Source organism: Oncorhynchus mykiss, chromosome 23 (assembly GCF_013265735.2).
Source record: "Oncorhynchus mykiss isolate Arlee chromosome 23, USDA_OmykA_1.1, whole genome shotgun sequence".
Classification (NCBI taxonomy): Eukaryota; Metazoa; Chordata; class Actinopteri; order Salmoniformes; family Salmonidae; genus Oncorhynchus; species Oncorhynchus mykiss.
In genome coordinates, this window is record NC_048587.1 from 47674665 (window position 1) to 47696245 (window position 21581).

General features: G+C 43.4%; 1 protein-coding gene across 1 annotated transcript in view; it reads left to right on the top strand.

Moving 5' to 3' along the window:
* Positions 1 to 19555, top strand: part of LOC110502889 (sorting nexin-29) — a 175598-nt gene extending 156043 nt beyond the window's left edge. The window contains exons 19-21 of the mRNA XM_036960638.1: positions 10611 to 10751; positions 17256 to 17395; positions 18796 to 19555. Coding sequence (XP_036816533.1) covers positions 10611 to 10751; positions 17256 to 17395; positions 18796 to 18925 — 411 coding nt within the window. The 3' untranslated portion in view covers positions 18926 to 19555. The remainder of the gene's footprint in view (positions 1 to 10610; positions 10752 to 17255; positions 17396 to 18795) is intronic.
* Positions 19556 to 21581: the final 2026 nt, after the last annotated feature.

The window sequence follows — 21581 nt, forward strand, 5'->3', positions numbered from 1 at the left end:
TTTTGCAAATGTAACATCAGTAGTGTAGAGAGAGGAAAAAGGGGGGAAGAGGTATTTATGACTGTCATAAACCTACCTCCCAGGCCAACGTCATGACAACACCATAGTACCCTCAAAGCTCATCACTAAGCTAAGGATCCTGGGACTAAACACCTCCCTCTGCAACTGGATCCTGGACTTCCTGATGGGCCACCCCCAGGTGGTGAGGGTAGGTAGCAACACATCTGCCATGCTGATCCTCAACACTGGAGCCCCCCAGGGATGCGTGCTCAAGTCCCTCCTGTACTCCCTGTTCACCCACGACTTCGTGGCCAGGCACGACTCCAAAACCATCATTAAGTTTGCAGACGACACAACAGTGGTAGGTCTGATCACCGACAACGACGAGACAGCCTATAGGGAGGAGGTCAGAGACCTGGCGGGGTGGTGCCAGAATAACAACTGCTCTCTCAATGTAACCAAGACTAAGGAGATTATTGTGGACTACAGGACAAGGAGGACCGAGCACGCCCCCATTCTCATCGACGGGGCTGTAGTGGAGCAGGTTGAGAGCTTCAAGTTCCTTGGTGTCTACATCACCAAAAAACTAGAATGGTCCAAACACACCAAGACAGTCGTGAAGAGGGCACGACAAAACCTATTCCCCCTTAGGAGACTGAAAAGGTTCTACAGCTGCAACATCGAGAGCATGGTTGCATCACTGCCTGGTATGGTAATTGCTCGGCCTCCGACCTCAAGGCGCTACAGAGGGTAGTGCCCAGTACATCACTAGGGTTAAGCTGCCTTCCATCCACTACCTCTACACCAGGCGGTGTCAGAGGAAGGCCCTAAAAATTGTCAAAGACCCCAGCCACCCCAGTCATAAACTGTTCTCTCTACTACCGCATGGCAAGCGGTACCGGAGTGCCAAGTCTAGGACAAAAAGGCTTCTCAACAGTTTTTACCCCCAAGCCATAAGACACCTGAACAGGTAATCAAATGGCTACCTGGACTATTTGCATTGTGTGCCCCCCAAACCCCCTTTTACGCTGCTGCTACTCTCTGTTTATCATATATGCATAGTCACTTTAACTATACATTCATGCACATATGTACACACTACCTCAATTGGCCCGACCAACCAGTGCTCCCGCACATTGGCTAACCGGGCTATCTGCATTGTGTCCCGCCACCCGCCATCCCCTCTTTACGCTACTGCTACTCTCTGTTCGTCATATATGCATAGTCCCTTCAACCATATCTACATGTACATACTACCTCAATCAGCCTGACTAACCGGTGTCTGTATGTAGCCTCGCTACTGTTTTTCACTGTCTTTTTACTGTTGTTTTTATTTCTATACTTACCAATTGTTCACCTAATACCTTTTTTGCTCTATTGGTTAGAGCCTGTAAGTAAGCATTTCACTCTAACAGCATTTCACCTGTTGTATTCGGCGCACGTGACAAATAAACTTTGATTTGAACTACATTAATTTGGGGTTCACTTATATTGGGAGTAGTGACTTTCCTCAGCCACAGTTTGTTGTTTGTGCAAATGTACTATCTCACAACTCAATGAAACCTTCATTCTTGCACAGACATTTCAAAACAAATCATGCCAATTTTAATAATAATCCACTGGAGTCATGTGTAAATGCAACAGATATCATTAATAAGAATGGGCTAGAAGCGTCTTATATGGTGATCTACCGAGTGACTAGGACAGGCAAGCCCCATGCTATTGTGAAGGTCTTAATTCTTTCTGCTGACGCGGATATGGTTGGGACAATGCTGGGGGTAAAGGCCAAATAAACTATACAGACAATGCCTTCATCAAACAACACTGTTGTGTTGAGATGTTTTGAAACAATTACTGCTTTGCATACAAGCCAGTGAATTCTATGCGTTACAGCTGGATGAGTCAACAGACGTGGTGGGCTTGGCACAGCTCCTGGTATATGTCCAGTACGTTTATGGGGGGTCAATTAAGTAAGACATCCTCTTCTACGTACTATAAAAAGTTTGAGGATCATTGTACCATCTAAACCGCTGTAAAATACATTTTCCATAACCAAAAATATTGTATTTTCAGCTGTCGAAGTAAAAAGACACAAAACTAAACTTAAGAACGGGAAGCATAGAAATTGCGCACATAGAACATATCTACTGCCTCTTAGACTTAGCTTTCAATCAGAATGACAGTAAAGATGAGGTGAAGCGTATTCCCTGTCTTGTGAGTTGGAGGGGATTCGGAAAGGGTGAGGTCAAATGAGGCAAGGAGGGGAAGAGAGAGTTGGAAAGAAATTCATTGAAGGCAGACGTTACAAAGTTGAAGTCGCCAAGTACGAAGAGCGGTGTCCCATCGTCAGAAAATTTGCTTATCAAGGTGTGAAGCTCATTGAGGAACTTTCCAAAGGCACCTGGTGAGCGATTGATGACAATGTTAATCTTGAATGGACAACTGACAGCGACAGAATGGAATTCAAATGAGGAGATTGAAAGGTGAGAGAGGGAGAAAAGAGTATCTTCAGTTAGGAGAAATTAGTAGCCCTGTGCTACCACTGTGACGACCGGATGCTCTTGGACTATGAGAGAAAACATAGTCAGATGAAGAAAGAGCAGCTGGAGTAGCAGTGTTCTCTGGGGTGATTCATGTCTCCGTCAGGGCCAAAAGTCAAGGGACTGAAAGGGAGCATAGGCTAAGATGAACCCTGCGTTCTTGTCTGCAGACCGGGACTTCCAAACGCTGCCAGAGACCCAGAATTGCACATGGGTTGTTTGCGCAGGGTGCACTAAATTAGAAGGGTTGCAACCAAGGGGTGGGGAGTGTCTGTAAAGAGTACAGGGAGAGGAGCGAACAGGTATTGAAAACACACATAGTTGCCACAACAGAGCAAAATGAGCAAATAACTAGGTAAGATACTCAAGTTAGAGAGTGGTGTGGTGCCTTCCTCGAAGAACTCCGCAGAACAACTCATCAGAACTGTCTTTGGTTTGGTGACGGTCTTAGTTTTGTTGTCGAGACCAACACTGCCACGACTGCCACTGAGAAACCAGGGGAGGCTGAATTCCTAACACTAATTTCCTAGGAGAGGAGAAACCACTCCCCCTCCAATGCAGCTAATGACTACCTTAACAAGTCCCTAATTGCCCTGCCCCTTGATCCTGGTTGATGTGTCAACAATAATCTGCAAGTTATGAGCAGTCAGCAGTTCACACACCAAGTAGGCTACTGGGAAGACATTCAGCACTTAAAGTAGATGGCCTTATCTAGCAAAAAGACTACTAGACAACAGATAAAGACAATTCTACTTATCACTCCTGGAGATATCAGGAGTCATCTAGCTATAGAACGAAGCACATTCTGTGGTTAATTTCATGGCTGAAAGTCAAGGATATGTCATCCTTATGACATTTTTTGCTGCCATCCTGCCCTGGTTGTCATATGGTGACAAGGACCATGTTATTTAGCTGTTCTTTGACAAAAATGTCTCTCTTTCAGCTTGGGGGACTTCTTCTTCATCTGAAGATGATGCATCGTGCTCTGGGTTGTATTCTTCCCCATCTTCTTCGTCAGATACCTCCTCCTCTTCTAAATCAGTGTTCTCTTGTTCCTCCTGGACATCTGAAAAAGTCAGATCTACAACCTGTTGGGCACTGAAACGTGCACTCATGGCTTCAGCTAAGAGAGAATTGGGGGACTGTCATATGCAGCACCTTTATATCATCAAATCAAAATCAAATCAAATGTATTTATATAGCCCTTCGTACATCAGCTGATATCTCAAAGTGCTGTACAGAAACCCAGCCTAAAACCCCAAACAGCAAGCAATGCAGGTGTAGAAGCACGGTGGCTAGGAAAAACTCCCTAGAAAGGCCAAAACCTAGGAAGAAACTTAGAGGAACCAGGCTATGTGGGGTGGCCAGTCCTCTTCTGGCTGTGCCGGGTGGAGATTATAACAGAACATGGCCAAGATGTTCAAATGTTCATAAATGACCAGCATGGTCCAATAATAATGCAGAACAGTTGAAACTGGAGCAGCAGCACGGCCAGGTGGACTGGGGACAGCAAGGAGTCATCATATCAGGTAGTCCTGAGGCATGGTCCTAGGGCTCAGGTCCTCCGACAGAGAGAAAGAAAGAGAGCACACTTAAATTCACACAGGACACCGAATAGGACAGGAGAAGTACTCCAGATTTAACAAACTGACCCTAGCCCCCCGACACATAAACTACTGCAGCATAAATACTGGAGGCTGAGACAGGAGGGGCAAGGAGATTTTTCCGACTACTGTAGGTTATCTGACCACGAAAAACTCTGGGCCCTAGAAGTTTCAGGCAGGTGATGAATATAGCTGGACGTTTAAAAAAAAATCAAGAACAAGATATCAGTGATGTAGCTTAGCATACAGCCTGCTTTGAAAGTGTCTTAGCTGGAGAACAGAATGTTCCAATGCTATTGTTAGAGCCCATACACACACACACACACAACATCTTATTACAACGTCTGCCCACCTATAGTGCTTCTACTTCTTCCACTCATTATGGTAAAAGTCACATCCCCACTACCTGGGCCCCCTGGTCCGTTGTCAGCTATTTGGTGCTGCCTGTACTGTAGTTGCAGTGTTGTCCCACTGCGAGGTGAGCAGGAGGCCTCAGTCTCCATAAGGGATTCCTGAGAGGAAGAGGTGAGCCTATTGCTTTTACCACAGCTGGTAACCTACAATTACCCTGCCTGTCAGGAGAAAGCTGGCTATACTAGCCGACCAGACTGTAGCTCATACTTATGTACTTCAGAGAAAGAGAGGGAGTACATAGTAAATTGCATTATTTACTAGATAGATTACAGTACAGTTACATGTATTTAAAACATTTATTTAATTAGGCAAGTCAGTTACAGCCTACCAAAAGGCCTCCTGCGGGGCCGGGTGATAAACAAATGTTTAAAAAATATATAGGACAAAACACATCATGACAAGAGACAACACTACATAAAGAGAGACCTAAGACAACAACATAGCAAGGCAGCAACACATTTAACAACACAGCATAGTAGCAGCACAAAACATGGTACAAACATTTTTGGGCACAGACAACAGCACAAAGGGCAAGAAGGGAGAGACAACAATACATCACGCAAAGCAGCCACAACTGAGTGTCTGTGATTGAGTCTTTGAATGAAGAGATGGAGATAAAACTGTCCCGTTTGAGTGTGTTGCAGCACACAGTCGCTAGCTGCAGCACACTTAAAAGAGGAGCGACCCAGGGATGTGTGTGTTTTGGGGATCTTTAACAGAATGTAACTGGCAGAACAGGTGTTATATGTGGAGGATGAGTGCTGCAGTAGGTATCTCAGATAGGGGGGAGTGAGGCCTAAGAGGGTTTTATAAATAAGCATCAACCAGTGGGTCTTGCAACGGGTATACAGAGATGACCAGTTTACAGAGTATAGAGTGCAGTGATGTGTCCTATAAGGAGTATTAGTTGCAAATCTGATGGCCGAATGGTAAAGAACATCTAGCCGTTCGAGAGCACCCTTACCTGACGATCTACAATGAAGAAAGCCAGAGCCTCAAAGTAATAGCATTCCATATTTAAATACAATAATGGGTGTGCTTCTAGCACTGTGCCTGATTGAAGTATAAAATGCTGAGTTAGGGCTGCACAATTCATCTAAATCACACTGAAATTGCAATATTGACATGTGCAATATCCATATCGCAAGAGATCCATATTGCATGCAATATTTTGAAATGTCAGCCTCATGTCACGTCCGTTTTTACAGTTTAGTCCGTCGTCTCTACCTAGCTCATCTGGTGGCTGCTTCCCACACACACCAAGCCCCGCCCCCTGCCAGTCAATCAGCACAGTTCCTCCTCCTTGTTGTTATATTCACTTAAGTTAGCATGTTCTTCTGTTAGGTATTTTGCAGTCAACAGATTGTTCCAAACAAGAATGACGCTGCTTTCCACTTTGCTTCTTAATATACAGTACCAGTCAAAAGTTTGGACACACCTACTCATTCAAGGGTTTTTCTTTATTTGTACTATTTTCTACATTGTTCAATAATAGTGAAGACATCAAAACTATGAAATAACACATATGGAATCATGTGGTAACCAAAAAAGTGTTAAACAAATCAAAATATATTTGATATTCTTTAAAGTAGCCACCCTTTGCCTTGATGACAACTTTGCACACACTTGGCATTCTCTCAACTAGCTTCATGAGGTAGTCACATCACCTCAATTAACTGTTAGTCAAATTGCTATATTTACTTTTTGACCATATCGTGCTGCCCTACCCTGAGTCATGCTGTGGCTCAGCCTTACCCTGAGTCATGCTGTGGCTCAGCCCTACCCTGAGCCATGCTGTGGCGCAGGCCTACCCTGAGTCATGCTGTGGCGCAGGCCTAGCCTGAGTCATGCTGTGGCGCAGGTCTACCCTGAGTCATGCTGTGGCGCAGGCCTACCCTGAGTCATGCTGTGGCGCAGGTCTACCCTGAGTCATACTGTGGCGCAGGCCTACCCTGAGTCATTCTGTGGCGCCGGCCTACCCTGAGTCATGCTGTGGCGACGGCCTACCCTGAGTCATACTGTGGTGCAGGCCTACCCTGAGTCATTCTGTGGCGTCGGCCTACCCTGAGTCATGCTGTGGCGTCGGCCTACCCTGAGTCATGCTGTGGCGCAGGCCTACCCTGAGTCATGTTGTGGCGCAGGCCTACCCTGAGTCATGCTGTGGCGTCGGCCTACCCTGAGTTATACTGTGCTGTAGCTTTCCTCTGATCAAAATCCACATATTGTTCTGAGATGTATTTTGGGTATGTCTCTCAATTCTTTGCAAATCATTTGCACCATTGTAGGAAAGGTGCTAACTTTCAGATTACCCAGAATCATCTCAGCATGGGTGTCTGCTTAAGTGAGCTAAACATCTCAGTTCCCCTCTCTAAAACATTCCTCTGTCTGACTCTGTCTCTTTCCCCTCCTCCTTCCTTTAAATGAACTGGTCAGTCTCTGTAAGGCAGTACAGTAATGAGCAGTTGTAATGCCACTGGTGTTTTAAATGATAGACTGGGAGAGGAAATTCTATCTGGCTGTTGATGAATCACTCGCTGCTCCTTCTATCTGACATTAAGACTATTGATGAGTCACTCTCTGCTCCTTTCAATAGCCTTGTTAGTCTACAATAACACATGAACCGCCTGTTCAGGCTGAATTGAAAGAGGTGGTGAAAACACATAACAAGTAAAACAGGGCCAACTTGCAGTTAAATATCTTGTTTGTGTTAAAGGGTAAAACTTTGAATTTGACCCCTAGATTTATGTTGTTTTAATTATAATTATTATATTCTCTATACCAGGGGCAATGTACTCAGGGCTGCCTCCCTTGAAGACAATCTGAGAGCTGAGAGAATTGATTTATTTTGACTAACTGAAAGATCAGTCAACAATATTCTATAAAGTTGTGCCGGTCCTTGAAATAGAGTTTGAGAAACACTGTTCAAATATATTTTTACTCTCCATATACAACAAAAATATGTCACTATAATTTGTGCACCATTTTATAATAGTTGCAATTTGAAATTTGATTAAGTTTGCTCTAGTACACCGTGAGCCTGGTGTTTAATGTCTAAGAGGAGACTGGCAGTGGGACTACAACCTTAATCATAGTGTGTGTTGCAACATTTTACCTTGTGTCTGTGTGTACAGTGAGTTTGAATGCAGTGTGTGTGTGTGTGTGTGTGTGTGTGTGTGTGTGTGTGTGTGTGTGTGTGTGTGTGTGTGAATGCAGTGTGTGTGTGTATACATTGTTCCTGTGCATGTATGAATGCATTATATATTTGTGTGTGTACGACTACAGTACAGTGCCTTGCAAAAGTATTCATCCCCCTTGGCATTTTTCCTATCTTGTTGCATTACAACCTGTCATTTAAATGGATTTTTATTTGGATTTCATGTAATGGACATACACAAAATAGTCCAAATTGGTGAAGTGAAATGAACAAAATAACTTGTTTAGAAAAAAGGAAAAGTGGTGTGTGCGTATGCATTTGTTATGAAGCCCCTAAATAAGATCTGGTGTAACCAATTACCTTCAGAAGTCACATAATTAGTTTTTTAAAAAGTCCACCTGTGTGCAATCACATGATCTCAGTATATATACACCTGTTCTGAAAGGCCCCAGAGTCTGCAACACCACTAAGCAAGGGGCACCACCAAGCAAGTGGCACCATGAAGATCAAGGAGCTCTCCAAACAGGTCAGGAACTAAGTTGTGGAGAAGTACAGATCAGGGTTGGGGTATAAAAAAAACTTTGAACATCCCACGGAGCATCATTAAATCTATTATTAAAAAAATGGAAAGAATATGGCACCACAGCAAACCTGCAAGGAGGACATTATCAGAGAGGCAACAAAGATAATCCTGAAGGAGCTGTACACTCTACAGAGCTGGGCTTTACAGTAGAGTGGCTAGAAAAAAGCCATTGTGTGGGCTCCCCAAACATATGGAAGAAGGTGCTCTGGTCAGATGAGACTAAAATTGAGCTTTTTGACCATCAAGGAAAACGCTATGTCTGGTGCAAACCCAACATCTCTCATCACCCCATCACATCATCCCCACAGTGAAGCATGGTGGTGGCAGCATCATGCAGTGGGGATGTTTCATTGGCAGGGACTGAGAAACTGGTCAGAATTGAAGGAATAATGGATGGCGCTAAATACAGGGAAATTCTTGAGGGAAACCTGTTTCAGTCTTCCAGAGATTTGAGACTGGGACGGAGGTTCACTTTCCAGCAGGACAGTGACTGCTAAAGCAACCCTCGAGTGGTTTAATGGGAAACATTTAAATGTCTTGTAATGGCCTGTTCAAAGCCCAGACCTCAATCCAATTGAGAATCTGTGGTATGACTTAAAGATTGCTGTACACCAGCGGAACACATCCAACTTGAAGGAGCTGGAGCAGTTTTTCCTTAAAGAATGGGCAAAAATCCCAGTGGCTAGAAGTGCCAAGCTTATAGAGACACACCCCAAAAGACTTGCTGTAATTGCTGCAAAAGGTGTCTCTACAAAGTATTGCCTTTGGGGGGTGAATAGTTATGCACGCTCAAGTGTTTTCTGTTTTATTTGTTCCACAATAAAAAAATATTTTGCATCTTCAAAGTGCATGTTGTACAAATCAAATGTTACAACCCTGCCCCAAAAATACATTTTAATTCCAGGTTGTAAGGCAACAAAATAGGAAAAATGCCAAAGGGGGTGAATACTTTCGCAAGTGTGTGTGTGTGACTACTCTGTGTGAGTGTGTCAGGGAGCAGTTTTCTAAGAGTGCTGGTCTTGTTATGAGGTGTGAGGTCTTTAATGTTGGTCCAGGTTGGCCAGCCGGCCCCAGTGGCCACCGTCTTGCCCTGTTTCACCCGAACACTTTGATCGTACACACATAACATGCACACACAAGTGCATACACACACACATTCCCCCTTGAAAACTACAGTAATTAACAAACAACAGGTTAATCTTCAGACAGTTTAAAATGCTGCCCATGTTGTTTTCTCTTTACTCTACAGCATGTCCCTCACGTCCTCTGTAATTGCACACTTGCCAGATAATACATTTTAAACAACTGGAAAGTTGAAAAGTGTCCCCTGAGAAAGAGGTGTCCTAGGCCAAAGCTTCCGTGTTTCCTGTGCTGTGTGTTGCTGGGGTCTACAATTCAGCAAGTACTGTACTGTATTAGGAAGTAGAGAGGTGATAAAGTAGAAGGAAATACTGTATTAGGAAGTAGAGAGGTGAGAAAGTATTATGAAGTACTGTATTAGGAAGTATATAGTTAATATAGTATTAGGAAGTACTGTATTAGTAAGTAGAGATGATAAAGTAGCAGGAAGCACTGTCCTGTATTAGGAAGTAGAGAGATGATAAAGTAGGAGGATGTACTGTATTAGGAAGTAGAGAGATGATAAAGTAGGAGGATGTACTGTATTAGGAAGTAGAGAGATAATAAAGTAGGAGGATGTACTGTATTAGGAAGTAGAGAGGTGATAAATTAGCAGTATTCCATTAGTGGGAACTAAGACTGTTCTCAGGGCAGGTCTGCTGGTTTTGACTAGCAGAAGTTACTTTTCGTAGCATGTTAGGAGAACTTATGCAGCAGGTTAGGAGAATTGGGTTAAGGTTAGGAAACGGGTTAGGGTTAGCTAAAATGCTCAAATTGTCCCCGACGCGACTCAAACATATCTAGCTACAGCCATGTCTTTCTCTCGTGCTGCCTCTCTCTTCCTCCTCCAGTTGTAATTGCCTCTCTTATCCTCCCCGTCACAATCCCCAGTGTCTGCCTTCCGCAGACCATCAGCAGCTGAACAAAGGAATCCAATGTGCTACTTTAATAATGCAGGAAAATAGCAACAAGTCACAGGCAGAGTGGAAGAGTATGTTTTACTGTCATACTGTATATTACAATATTATTGAGAATACAGAAGAACCTTGAGACGTTATGGTTGGCTAATTTCCTCCTTTCTGTAGACTGCGTGGTTTTGCAGGAATTTTGTAAGAGTAGGATTTGTACCCCAGGAAATGGCATTTTCTGATTGTGTTTTTCTTGGTGTTGTTGTTGGTGTCATACCTGTTCCTTAGGTGTACATCCGTATCCTGGACAACGAGTGGAATGTCTACAGACGCTACACAGAATTCCGGGCGCTCCACAACCACTTACGCTCACAATTCCCACAGGTCGACAACTTCAGCTTCCCACCCAAGAAAGCCATAGGGAACAAGGTATGCATGGTCAGGAAAATCGCATGGTCACCCTCTGTCAATGTTGTTTTGAATGACCTGTAGTCAAATGTGTTGAATGTGAATGTATTTTTATGTCATATTGTGGTCACTTGTCCATCACTTGGATCGACAGGCTTAGATGTTAGCTACAGTAGCCCCTAGCCAACATTACCTCTCTTTATCTCCTGTCTTCATCTCTCTAGCTCTCTTTATCTCCTGTCTTCATCTCTCTAGTTCTCTTTATCTCCTGTCTTCATCTCTCTAGCTCTTTATTTCCTGTCTTCGTCTCTCTAGCTCTCTTTATCTCCTGTCTTCATCTCTCTAGCTCTCTTTATCTCCTGTCTTCATCTCTCTAGCTCTCTTTATCTCCTGTCTTCATCTCTCTAGCTCTCTTTATCTCCTGTCTTCATCTCTCTAGCTCTCTTTATCTCCTGCCTTCATCTTTCTAGCTCTCTTTATTTCATGTCTTCATCTCTCTAGCTCTCTTTTTATCTCCTGCCGTCATCTCTCTAGCTCTCTTTATCTCCTGCCTTCATCTCTCTAGCTCTCTTTATCTCCTGCCTTCATCTCTCTAGCTCTCTTTATCTCCTGTCTTCATCTCTCTAGCTCTCTTTATCTCCTGTCTTCATCTCTCTAGCTCTCTATATCTCCTGCCTTTCTCTCTCTATCTGCTGCTTTCATCTCTCTAGCTCTCTCTCCTTCCTCTCTTGCTCCTTTTCTCCCTCCCTCTCACTCTCAGTTCCAGAGGGAGGGAGTCTGTTTAAGTCTCTCAGTAGAGTAGAGGGGGCTGTGGGTGCTTCTGTTACAGAAGTTGTAGAGTAACTTTGACATGGAAACACAAAGTAGTGTGCTAGGCCTGGGGGCAGCGTTTAAAACTAGAGAGGGTAAGAGGGTGTTTGGGAGCTTACAGTAAAGATGCAGAGGGGCTATAGAGACAGGATAGTGTTGGTAATTGAGTGTGTGTTTGGGTAGGTGAATGTGTGTATGCATTTGAGAGGGTTGTGTGTGTGTGTGTGTGTGTGTGTGTGTGTGTGTGTGTGTGTGTGTGTGTGCAATCATTATGTTTGCTGAGCTGAAGTATCTGTCATGTATTTTTAATCTCCTCATTGTTTCTTCTGATTCCCTCCCTCTATCCTCTCAGAGGGAACACTTTGTAGAGAGACAAGGCTTAGTTCTTGTCCCAACAGGTGTAGTGGGGTGCACTGGCATAAATCCCCCCCCCCCCCCCCATCTGATCTCCTCTGATGGAGAGAGTTATGCTGTTACTTGTAGTCAAACAGATCAACTGTTCCCTTTATATCACTGACAGGGGATGTACGTTCAGTTCTCTCTTTTCACAGAACACAGCATCCTTGCAGCTAGGGAAAGTTCTATTCTAAAGTAGTCTGAGCGATGCTGGGGCTTACGTGTTGAATATGTTAGTTAATGATGGTGGAATGGTAATGCTACTGGGAACAGTGATCATGAGCCTCTCCAAACCCTTTTTAGTGTAGCATACACGTCTGCTACGGCATGGATGACAGGGGAGAGCTTTCACAGGTGATGGGGAAACAGGAAGGAACATAGACACACACGTAGATACGCAAACACACACACACTGTGCCTCAGATCCATCATGGTTATCCTCATTGGCAAGCCAGAGCTAACAACCTTACACACAGAGGACCCTGGCTCATCATGCCTGCTAAACACACACACACACACGCAGAGCACCTTGTCCAGAGAGAGAGAGAGAGACGCTGAGCTAATCTTGTCAGTTGGCTAAAGCTACTGTATGGGACTGTATAGAAAGCTAATCGTAGTACCACAGTACCTACAGGATGTACAGTGGGGAGAACAAGTATTTGATACACTACCGATTTTGCAGGTTTTCCTACTTACAAAGCATGTAGAGGTCTGTAATTGTTATCATAGGTACACTTCAACTGTGAGAGACGGAATCTAAAACAAAATCCAGAAAATCACATTGTATGATTTTTAAGTAATTAATTTGCATTTTATTGCATGACATAAGTATTGATACATCAGAAAAGCAGAACTTAATATTTGGTACAGAAACCTTTGTTTGCAATTACAGAGATCATGTTTCCTGTAGTTCTTGACCAGGTTTGCACACACTGCAGCAGGGATTTTGGCCCGCTCCTCCATACAGACCTTCTCCAGATCCTTCAGGTTTCGGGGCTGTCGCTGGGCAATATGGACTTTCAGCTCCCTCCAAAGATTTTCTATTGGGTTCAGGTCTGGAGACTGGCTAGGCCACTCCAGGACCTTGAGATGCTTCTTACGGAGCTACTCCTTAGTTTCCTTGGCTGTGTGTTTCGGGTCGTTGTCATGCTGGAAGACGCAGGCACGACCCATCTTCAATGCTCTTACTGAGGGAAGGAGGTTGTTGGCCAAGATCTCGCGATACATGGCCCCATCCATCCTCCCCTCAATACGGTGCAGTCGTCCTGTCCCCTTTGCAGAAAAGCATCCCCAAAGAATGATGTTTCCACCTCCATGCTTCACGGTTGGGATGGTGTTCTTGGGGTTGTACTTATCCTTCTTCTTCCCCCAAACACGGTGAGTGGAGTTTAGACGAAAAAGCTCTATTTTTGTTTCATCAGACCACATGACCTTCTCCTATTCCTCCTCTGGATCATCCAGATGGTCATTAGAAAACTTCAGACGGGCCTGGACATGCGCTGGCTTGAGCAGGGGGACCTTGCGTGCGCTGCAGGATTTTAATCCATGACGGCGTAGTGTGTTACTAATGGTTTTCTTTGAGACTGTGGTCCCAGCTCTCTTCAGGTCATTGACCAGGTCCTGCCGTGTAGTTCTGGGCTGATCCCTCACCTTCCTCATGATCATTGATGCCCCACGAGGTGAGATCTTGCATGGAGCCCCAGACCGAGGGTGATTGACCGTCATCTTGAACTTCTTCCATTTTCTAATAATTGCGCCAACAGTTGTTGCCTTCTCACCAAGCTGCTTGTCTATTGTCCTGTAGCCCATCCCAGCCTTGTGCAGGTCTACAATTTGATCCCTGATGTCCTTACACAGCTCTCTGGTCTTGGCCATTGTGGAGAGGTTGGAGTCTGTTTGATTGAGTGTGTGGACAGGAGTATTTTATACAGGTAATGAGTTCAAACAGGTGCAGTTAATACAGGTAATGAGTGGAGAACAGGAGGGCTTCTTAAAGAAAAACTAACAGGACTGTGAGAGCCGAAATTCTTACTGGTTGGTAGGTGATCAAATACTCATGTCATGCAATAAAATGCTAATTAATTACTTAAAAATCATACAATGTGATTTTCTGGATTTTTGTTTAAGATTCCGTCTCTCACAGTTGAAGTGTACCTATGATAAAAATTACAGACCTCTACATGCTTGGTAAGTAGGAAGACCTGCAAAATCGGCAGTGTATCAAATACTTGTTCTCCCCACTGTATCTGCGTTAGCTTGCAGGATCAGGTGTATGACTCATGGAATGGAATACAAGTAGTGTTGTGTGATGAAACTGTAATAAATCTCAGTTTTGTGATATGTCAAGCACCATAACTGCAAGTGTACGTAAGAATCCCAGCTCAATGTATTACCACGGCAACAGTATCTGAGCATCACTCGGCATCCTGCTGTATCTGAAAATCTCCTAACTGCATTGACATAGCAACACACACACACTCCCCCCTGCCACTGACAGCTCCTAAACAGCTGATTTGTCGAGGACTCGGTGGGCAAACACGCTAAATGTTCCCTAGTGCGCCCGTCAAATCTGTCCTGATGGCCACGCCATCACCACAACTGCGGGAGGAAGAATGATGACATCAAAGGCTGGGACTGTCTGTCTGCTCTGCTCCCTCTGCCCAGAGATTAACTGTCAGGGTGTCTCTCCTCTGATTCACAGAGAATTGTTATTGCTTTGGATGTTTTCCCTCTCTATATTTCTATCCCTCGCACTCTCTCGCTCCATCTTTCCCTCCTGTGTTTCTTTCATTTGAATCAAATCACTCCACTTTCCGATCGCTGCTATCTTCCTCCCCTGTTGGAGTGCTTTGTAGAGGAAGTGTTAGGGGGTTTAACCCAATCACAGAGCACTTCCTCCTCTGTTGGACTGCTTTGTAGAGGAAGTGTTAGGGGGTTCAACCAAATCAATGAACTGTTAGCTGTTTTTTGAACAAAATCTTTCTGATGATAACAATATATAAGATTGTTAATAATTAATGAATATTTTATGTTGTGTTCACATTTAATATGCATGTAACGCCTTTAATGATGACAAAGAGCGACATTGTGGAGGTCTTGAACATTCCTGAATGACTTGTGATCTTTTATACTTTACTTGTGACATAGTTTGCCTTGTTTCGTAACCACATAGTTCACATTTCGTTGTTTGCATGATGTATCTTCCACGTTAAAAGCGGTGTGTTTGTCTCATGGCTTGATTGGGATTCCCTATGGCGGATACCTTTTTATTCGCTACACCCGTCACAAGTTTTGCATTTCAGTTCCATCGCAAACAACTCTTTTGAACCTCACAAATCTGTTCATGGTCATGATCCTTTGCTGGAGTTGTGTTGGCCTTCCTCTGTCAGGACGACTCACATCTGCATCAGCTCTCTGTGAAGTGGCATGGTTGTGCATACTGCTCTATGTACTGGGACTCACTAGGCCTGTGGTCCTCTTGTGTCACCATGTCCTCATGTCTGTCTCACTAGGACTGTGGTCCTCTTGTGTCACCATGTCCTCATGTCTGCCTCACTAGGACTGTGGTCCTCTTGTGTCACCATGTCCTCATGTCTGTCTCACTAGGACTGTGGTCCTCTTGTGTCACCATGTCCTCATGTCTGCCTCACTAGGACTGTGGTCCTCTTGTGTCTGTACACACACGTGGATAAACATGCCTGTGTGCATCTGTCTTAGTTGCCTTCCACTCTTCTAGCAATATCTTCATGTATCTGTGTCTGTGCCTTCAGTGTTGATGTCCATGCTGCCTGAGTGTGTTCATATAAACATGCACGTTCTCCATAGTCTCATCTCTGTGTTGATGTGTGTGGAGTGTAATGTGAGATCTACTATAGTAACATGAGACATCTGGAACAGACAGGTTAGGGACGGTGGCAGAACAATATGGAGTGAGAGAGTGAGACACTAACTGTAAATACTCTTCTACATGAAGGAAAAACACACTACAACAACATATTCAGTCCTTAGTTACACACGTACACCATGATTGTGTGTGGTAGTAGAGGAGACAGTCAATACATGTTACAATCACCTTTGGCAGCGATTACATCTGGATGGTACAATATTTGCCCATTATTATATTCAGAATTCTTCAAGCTCTGTCAAATTGGTTGTTGATCATTGCTAGACAACTACTTTCAGGACTTGCCATAGATTTTCAAGTAGATTTAAGTCAAAACTGTAACTTGGCCACTAAGGAACATTCAATGTTGTCTTGGTAAGCAACTCCAGTATAGATTTGGCCTTGGTGTTTTAGGTTACTGTCCTGCTGAAAGGTGAATTCATCTCCCAGTGTCTGTTGGAAAGCAGACTGAATCTCCCTGGTCTTTGTAGTTGAATCTGTGATTGAATTTCACTGCTCAACTGAGGGACCTTATAGATAATTATATGTACAGAGATGAAGTAGTCATTCAAAAATCATGTTAAACACTATTATTGCACACAAAGTGAGTCCATGCAACTTATTGACTCAAGACATTTCAACCTTTCATATATTTTTAATGAATTTGTAAAACATTCTAAACACATAATTGCACTTTGAAATTCTGGGGTTTTGTGTGTAGGCCAGTGACAAAATCTCAACTTAAACCATTTTAAATTCAGGCTTTAACACAACAAAAATGTAACATCGATTTTAATTATAAAAAAGTATATTATAATGTATATTACGGTCTTAATTTTTGCTGGACCGCGGGAAGAGTAGCTGTTAACGGGAAACCATAATAAATAGAAATACTCTTCTCCAGAGTATGATTCATATGTCATGAGCCTTAAAACCAGGGTGGCATCTCAATGTAAATAAACCATTAAAGGAGACAGATGGGACCATATCTAATATGACAAGCGGCATTCTTCTCCACCCTCCTACCCTACACACTTATCAGCTCTTCCCTTTCCTACTCTACACACATATCCACTTGTAGGATTCTTCATAGCCATGGCATCTCTCTCCTCATCAGAATGCTAGGTATATAGTGAGCAGTGAAATTCTATCACAGATTCAACTACAAAGACCAGGGAGATTCAGTCTGCTTTCCAACAGACACTGGGAGATGAATTCACCTTTCAGCAGGACAGTAACCTAAAACACAAGGCCAAATCTACACTGGAGTTGCTTACCAAGACGACATTGACTATTCCTTAGTGGCCGAGTTACAGTTCTGACTTTCTGACTGAAATGGTTGTCTAGCAATGATCAACAACCAATTTACAAAATTCTCCCCCCTCCCTATGTACAGTATTAACGTCTACCTCTCCTCTGTCCTCTCCTGTCCTCAGGATGCCAGGTTTGTAGAGGAGCGTAGGAAACAGCTGCAGTCGTATCTGAGGATGGTGTTGAACAAGCTGATCCAGACCCTGCCAGAGTTCTCTGCTAAACCCACCAAGGAGACCCTGCTGCAGCTGCTGCCCTTCTGCCTGTGAGTGACCCCACTGTCTGTCGGTGTGTGTGCGTGCGTGCTTCAGAGTGTGCATCTGAGTTTGAATTGTCACATGGGGTAAACACACATTTTACAAAGTGCTTCTTAATAATATATTGCCTGACACATCTGAGTCCTCTAGATAATGCTAGTTGTTCAGTAAACACATTCAAGGTGGCTTGTTGAGCCAACCCAGTTATAGCATCCAGTCATTTACTGCATTGTTCACACCAATTCCCACACCAGTTGAGGCTGTGACCTCTCAGTGAGCGCGACCAATCACAGATCCCGACAAGAATCTAGTTTCCTGTTCTGGCAGCTGATAGGTCATAACACCGAGGTTCTAAAACAGATCAAATAAAGAGCAGAGTAGATCTATCCTCTGATATCTACATTCACGATAGGCTGGATGACCCATCCAAAATGGTGGCCGCCATGTTGTTAACAGGCCCCTGGTTAGGAGGGGGCTGGGATGGAGAGAGGAAGAAAGAGAGAGATGAAAACCCGATTCGTCAAAAGCTGTACTTCCTCACTCCTCTCTTGGGAATGGACTCAGTCTCACCTCACCCCAAAAGTGTTCCCTTAGTTTCAGCAGTCATCACGTTCTGCCCAAAATGGCACACAGAAAACAGAGTTCTAGCCTCATTTATAAATATTGTGTAGAAACTATTCTAAAATACTACTTACGAACGGAATTTAGAATGTTGTATAAATAGTGTGATTTATCAAACAATCCTACGAGTGTCAAATGCACACCAGTAGGAGATAACCATTGACAAATACCAACTGTTCTCAGCCTCAGTACTTGTGCGTGACCATGGCTATTTGCATTTCAAAACACCCCTAATTAACCAAATGGTCAAAATCATCCCTTTAAAGCCTGTGGGTATATACACTGAGTGTACAAAACATTAGGAATACTTCCCTAATATTGAGGTGCCCCCCCCCCCCCCCCCCCCCCCTTTTTCCTCAGAACAGCCTCAATTCGTCAGGGCATGGACTCTACAAGGTGTCCAGTGTGTTCCACAGGAATGCTGGCCCATGTTGATTCCAATGCTTCCCATAGTTGTGTCAAGTTGGCTGGATGTCCTTTGGGTGGTGGATCATTCTTGATACACACAGGAAACTGTTAAGTGTGAAAAACCCAGCAGCGTTGCAGTTCTTAACACAAACCAGTGAGCCTGGCTCCTACTACTATACCCTGTTCAAAGCCACTTCAATATTTTGTCATGCACATTCACCCTCAATGACACATATACACAATCCATGTCTCAGTTGTCTCGAGGCTTAAAAATCCTTCTTTAACCTCACTCCTCCAAGTGACATCAATAAGGGATCATAGCTACGTTACTAACCTCTGGTTTCCTTTACTGATCTCTTGACCTTTTGTCTCCCCCCAGGGACATTCCAGTGGCCAGCGAGGGGAGCAATAAGACGTCCCGGTCCAAATCCTCGTCTAGCTTCCCCATACTTGGGCGCAGCCACAACCAGGAGGGCCGCAACTTAGAGCCCCAGAGCGGCGACCTCTAACCTTTAGCCTCTGACCTGTGACCTCTTCTTTGATTGGATTAAACAGAAGAGTTTGTTGGTGCTCCTCCCGGATGGATTATGAGCCATAGAGAGGGACAGAATGGCTAATGGCTATGCAGGCGAGAGGCATGACACTGCTCCTCCTTTAGGCTTTCTACAGGTTTCCAACAGCAGGACATTATATCCTCCCTCTCTGGGATCTACAGAGGCAGACTCTTCCTTCGCTCTGACCCTGCCTAAAGATTTACTCAAAGACCACACGTGGAATAGCTGGGTCAACAACACACATTGAACCAAGATGGGGGGGACTGTTTCCTAATTTTACTCAGTTTTGTAGTGAAACTGTATCATGGTCTGTGTTTTCTAGCTTCTTTGCAGTGAGGGGACATATAGAAATGTGTTCTTTATACAATGTTTTTTTCTTGGCGAATGTCAGCATTTTGGTGCCATTTTTGATTTTGACATCATCCCTTTACCTGACATTAGCCAAAGCATGGGCGTTCATCTTTTATATTTCTGTTACCAAACTGTTACCATACGATAATCTGTACAATGTCATATTCCATCACACAATTGAAGGATTTTATCAATGCAAATAAATCTGCTGGATTGACTATCCAGCCGTTCCAATGATTGTGAACTGAATGTAACTTAGCAGGATACTTAACAGTGAATAGATCGTAGATGAATGCTTGAAGAGAAGCTTGATCAAGTGCATTAAACGTGTACACTGCTTTAACTTAAATACATACAGTACATATTACTCAAGAATAGAGATTACTGGACTTGGAATGAAAATAAGAGATTACTTGGCAAATATTTGATGGAAGTTGTCCTGTGACTGCCCCCAGGCAGCTGTCCAATCAGAACTGTTAAAATAAGACGTGAACAGGAAGTAGCAGATGATAACCTAGAATGTAAATCAGTTTGTACACATCAATAATATGAGCAAATTATAAAATTATTACCACTCTTCTTTTGAAGCACAATAATCAAGTATTAATGATAAAACAATAAACATTTTTCATTAACTATGACAAACGGTGCTGGTGTTGCATATTGTATGTTAAACATTTAATGGAGAAACAGTTATCATAATGTCTGCAATCATGGACCCTGGTTATAGACACAACAAAACGCTCAATCAATCTATTCTTTCTACTCAGGCGTTAAGCCTGGCCACTCTTTTACAGTACCAGAGAGGAGGAGGTTGTCTTTGCCACTACTAAACCAAGGTTAATTACTGTTCCTGTCACATGGCTAGGACCAAGAGTTTTCCCCAGACCATGTGACCTGACCTGGAGAAACTCCGGACCCTAGTTGTAGGCTGTAACTAGAGCCCAGAATGTTTCCTGGTCATCTCATTTCTAAGACTGAGAGGGTTTCCCTGTCAGATCACATGATCAGGATAAGGAAAAACTCCTGGCCTTCCACAATACTCCCATCTTTAGAGGGCTTTTTTTGTACCTTCTTTCCTAGCTTTTAGCCCAACAGTCTGCCTTGCATCACTGTCAGTGGCACAGAGAGACTAATGAATAAAGGGGTTCATACTGTACGTACATACCAACGGTGTTGTGGTATTGTGGTGTTCTACATAATTCTATGACAGTAACAGAATGGGACAATGTTTGTTCTTGATGATTAATTAAAGGGCATGAACATTAGAAATGTAAATAAAATTGGATGTATGTACATTATGTATACCTCAGCAATAAGGCACGAGGGACTGTTATATGGCCAATAAACCATGGCTAAGGGCTGTTCTTGGCACGACGTTATAAACTGGTTACCAACCTAATTAGAGCAGTAAATATAAATGCTTTGTCATATCCGTGGTATACGTCTGTCAGCCAATCAGCATTCAGGGCTCGAACCACCCAGGTTATAAATTAGTGTACATACTGTGCCCGGTATGTGTATGGTGGATAGATGTGTGTATGGATGAAAATTGAAATATATAAACAGTACCAGTCAAAGGTTTGGACACACCTACTCAGTCAAGGGTTTTTCTTTATTTGTACTATTTTCTACATTCTAGAATAATAGTGAAGACATCAAATTTATGAAATAACACATGGAATCATGTAGTAACCAAAAAATATGTTATATTTGAGTTTCTTTAAGGTAGCCACCCATTGCCTTGATGACAGCTTTGCACACTATTGGCATCGCCTGGCTACTTTGAAGAATCTCAAATCTAAAATATATTTTGATTTGTTTAACACAGTTTTGATTACTGACTGATTCCATATGTTATTTCATAGTTTTGATGCAGGGCTGCCTAGTGCGTTGGACTAGTAACCAAGGTTGCAAGATCGAATCCCCGAGCCGGCAAGTTAAAAATCTGTTGTTCTGCCACTGAACAAGGCAGTTAACCCACTGTTCCTAGGCCGTCATTGAAAATAAGAATTTGTTCTTAACTGACTTGCCTCGTTAAATAAAGGTAAAGTTTTAAAAAATGAAAAAGGCTACATCCCAAATGGCACACTATAGAGTACACTACTTTCAACCAGAGGCCAAGAGTAGTGCACTATATAGAGAATATAGCCTCAGACTCCCTGGCTGTAGATAATTGCCAGTAGCTCATCCATCCATAGTTCTCGGCTGGCCTAGTACATCTCACACACATCACAAAGCGCTCAAAGCTTTAACCTGT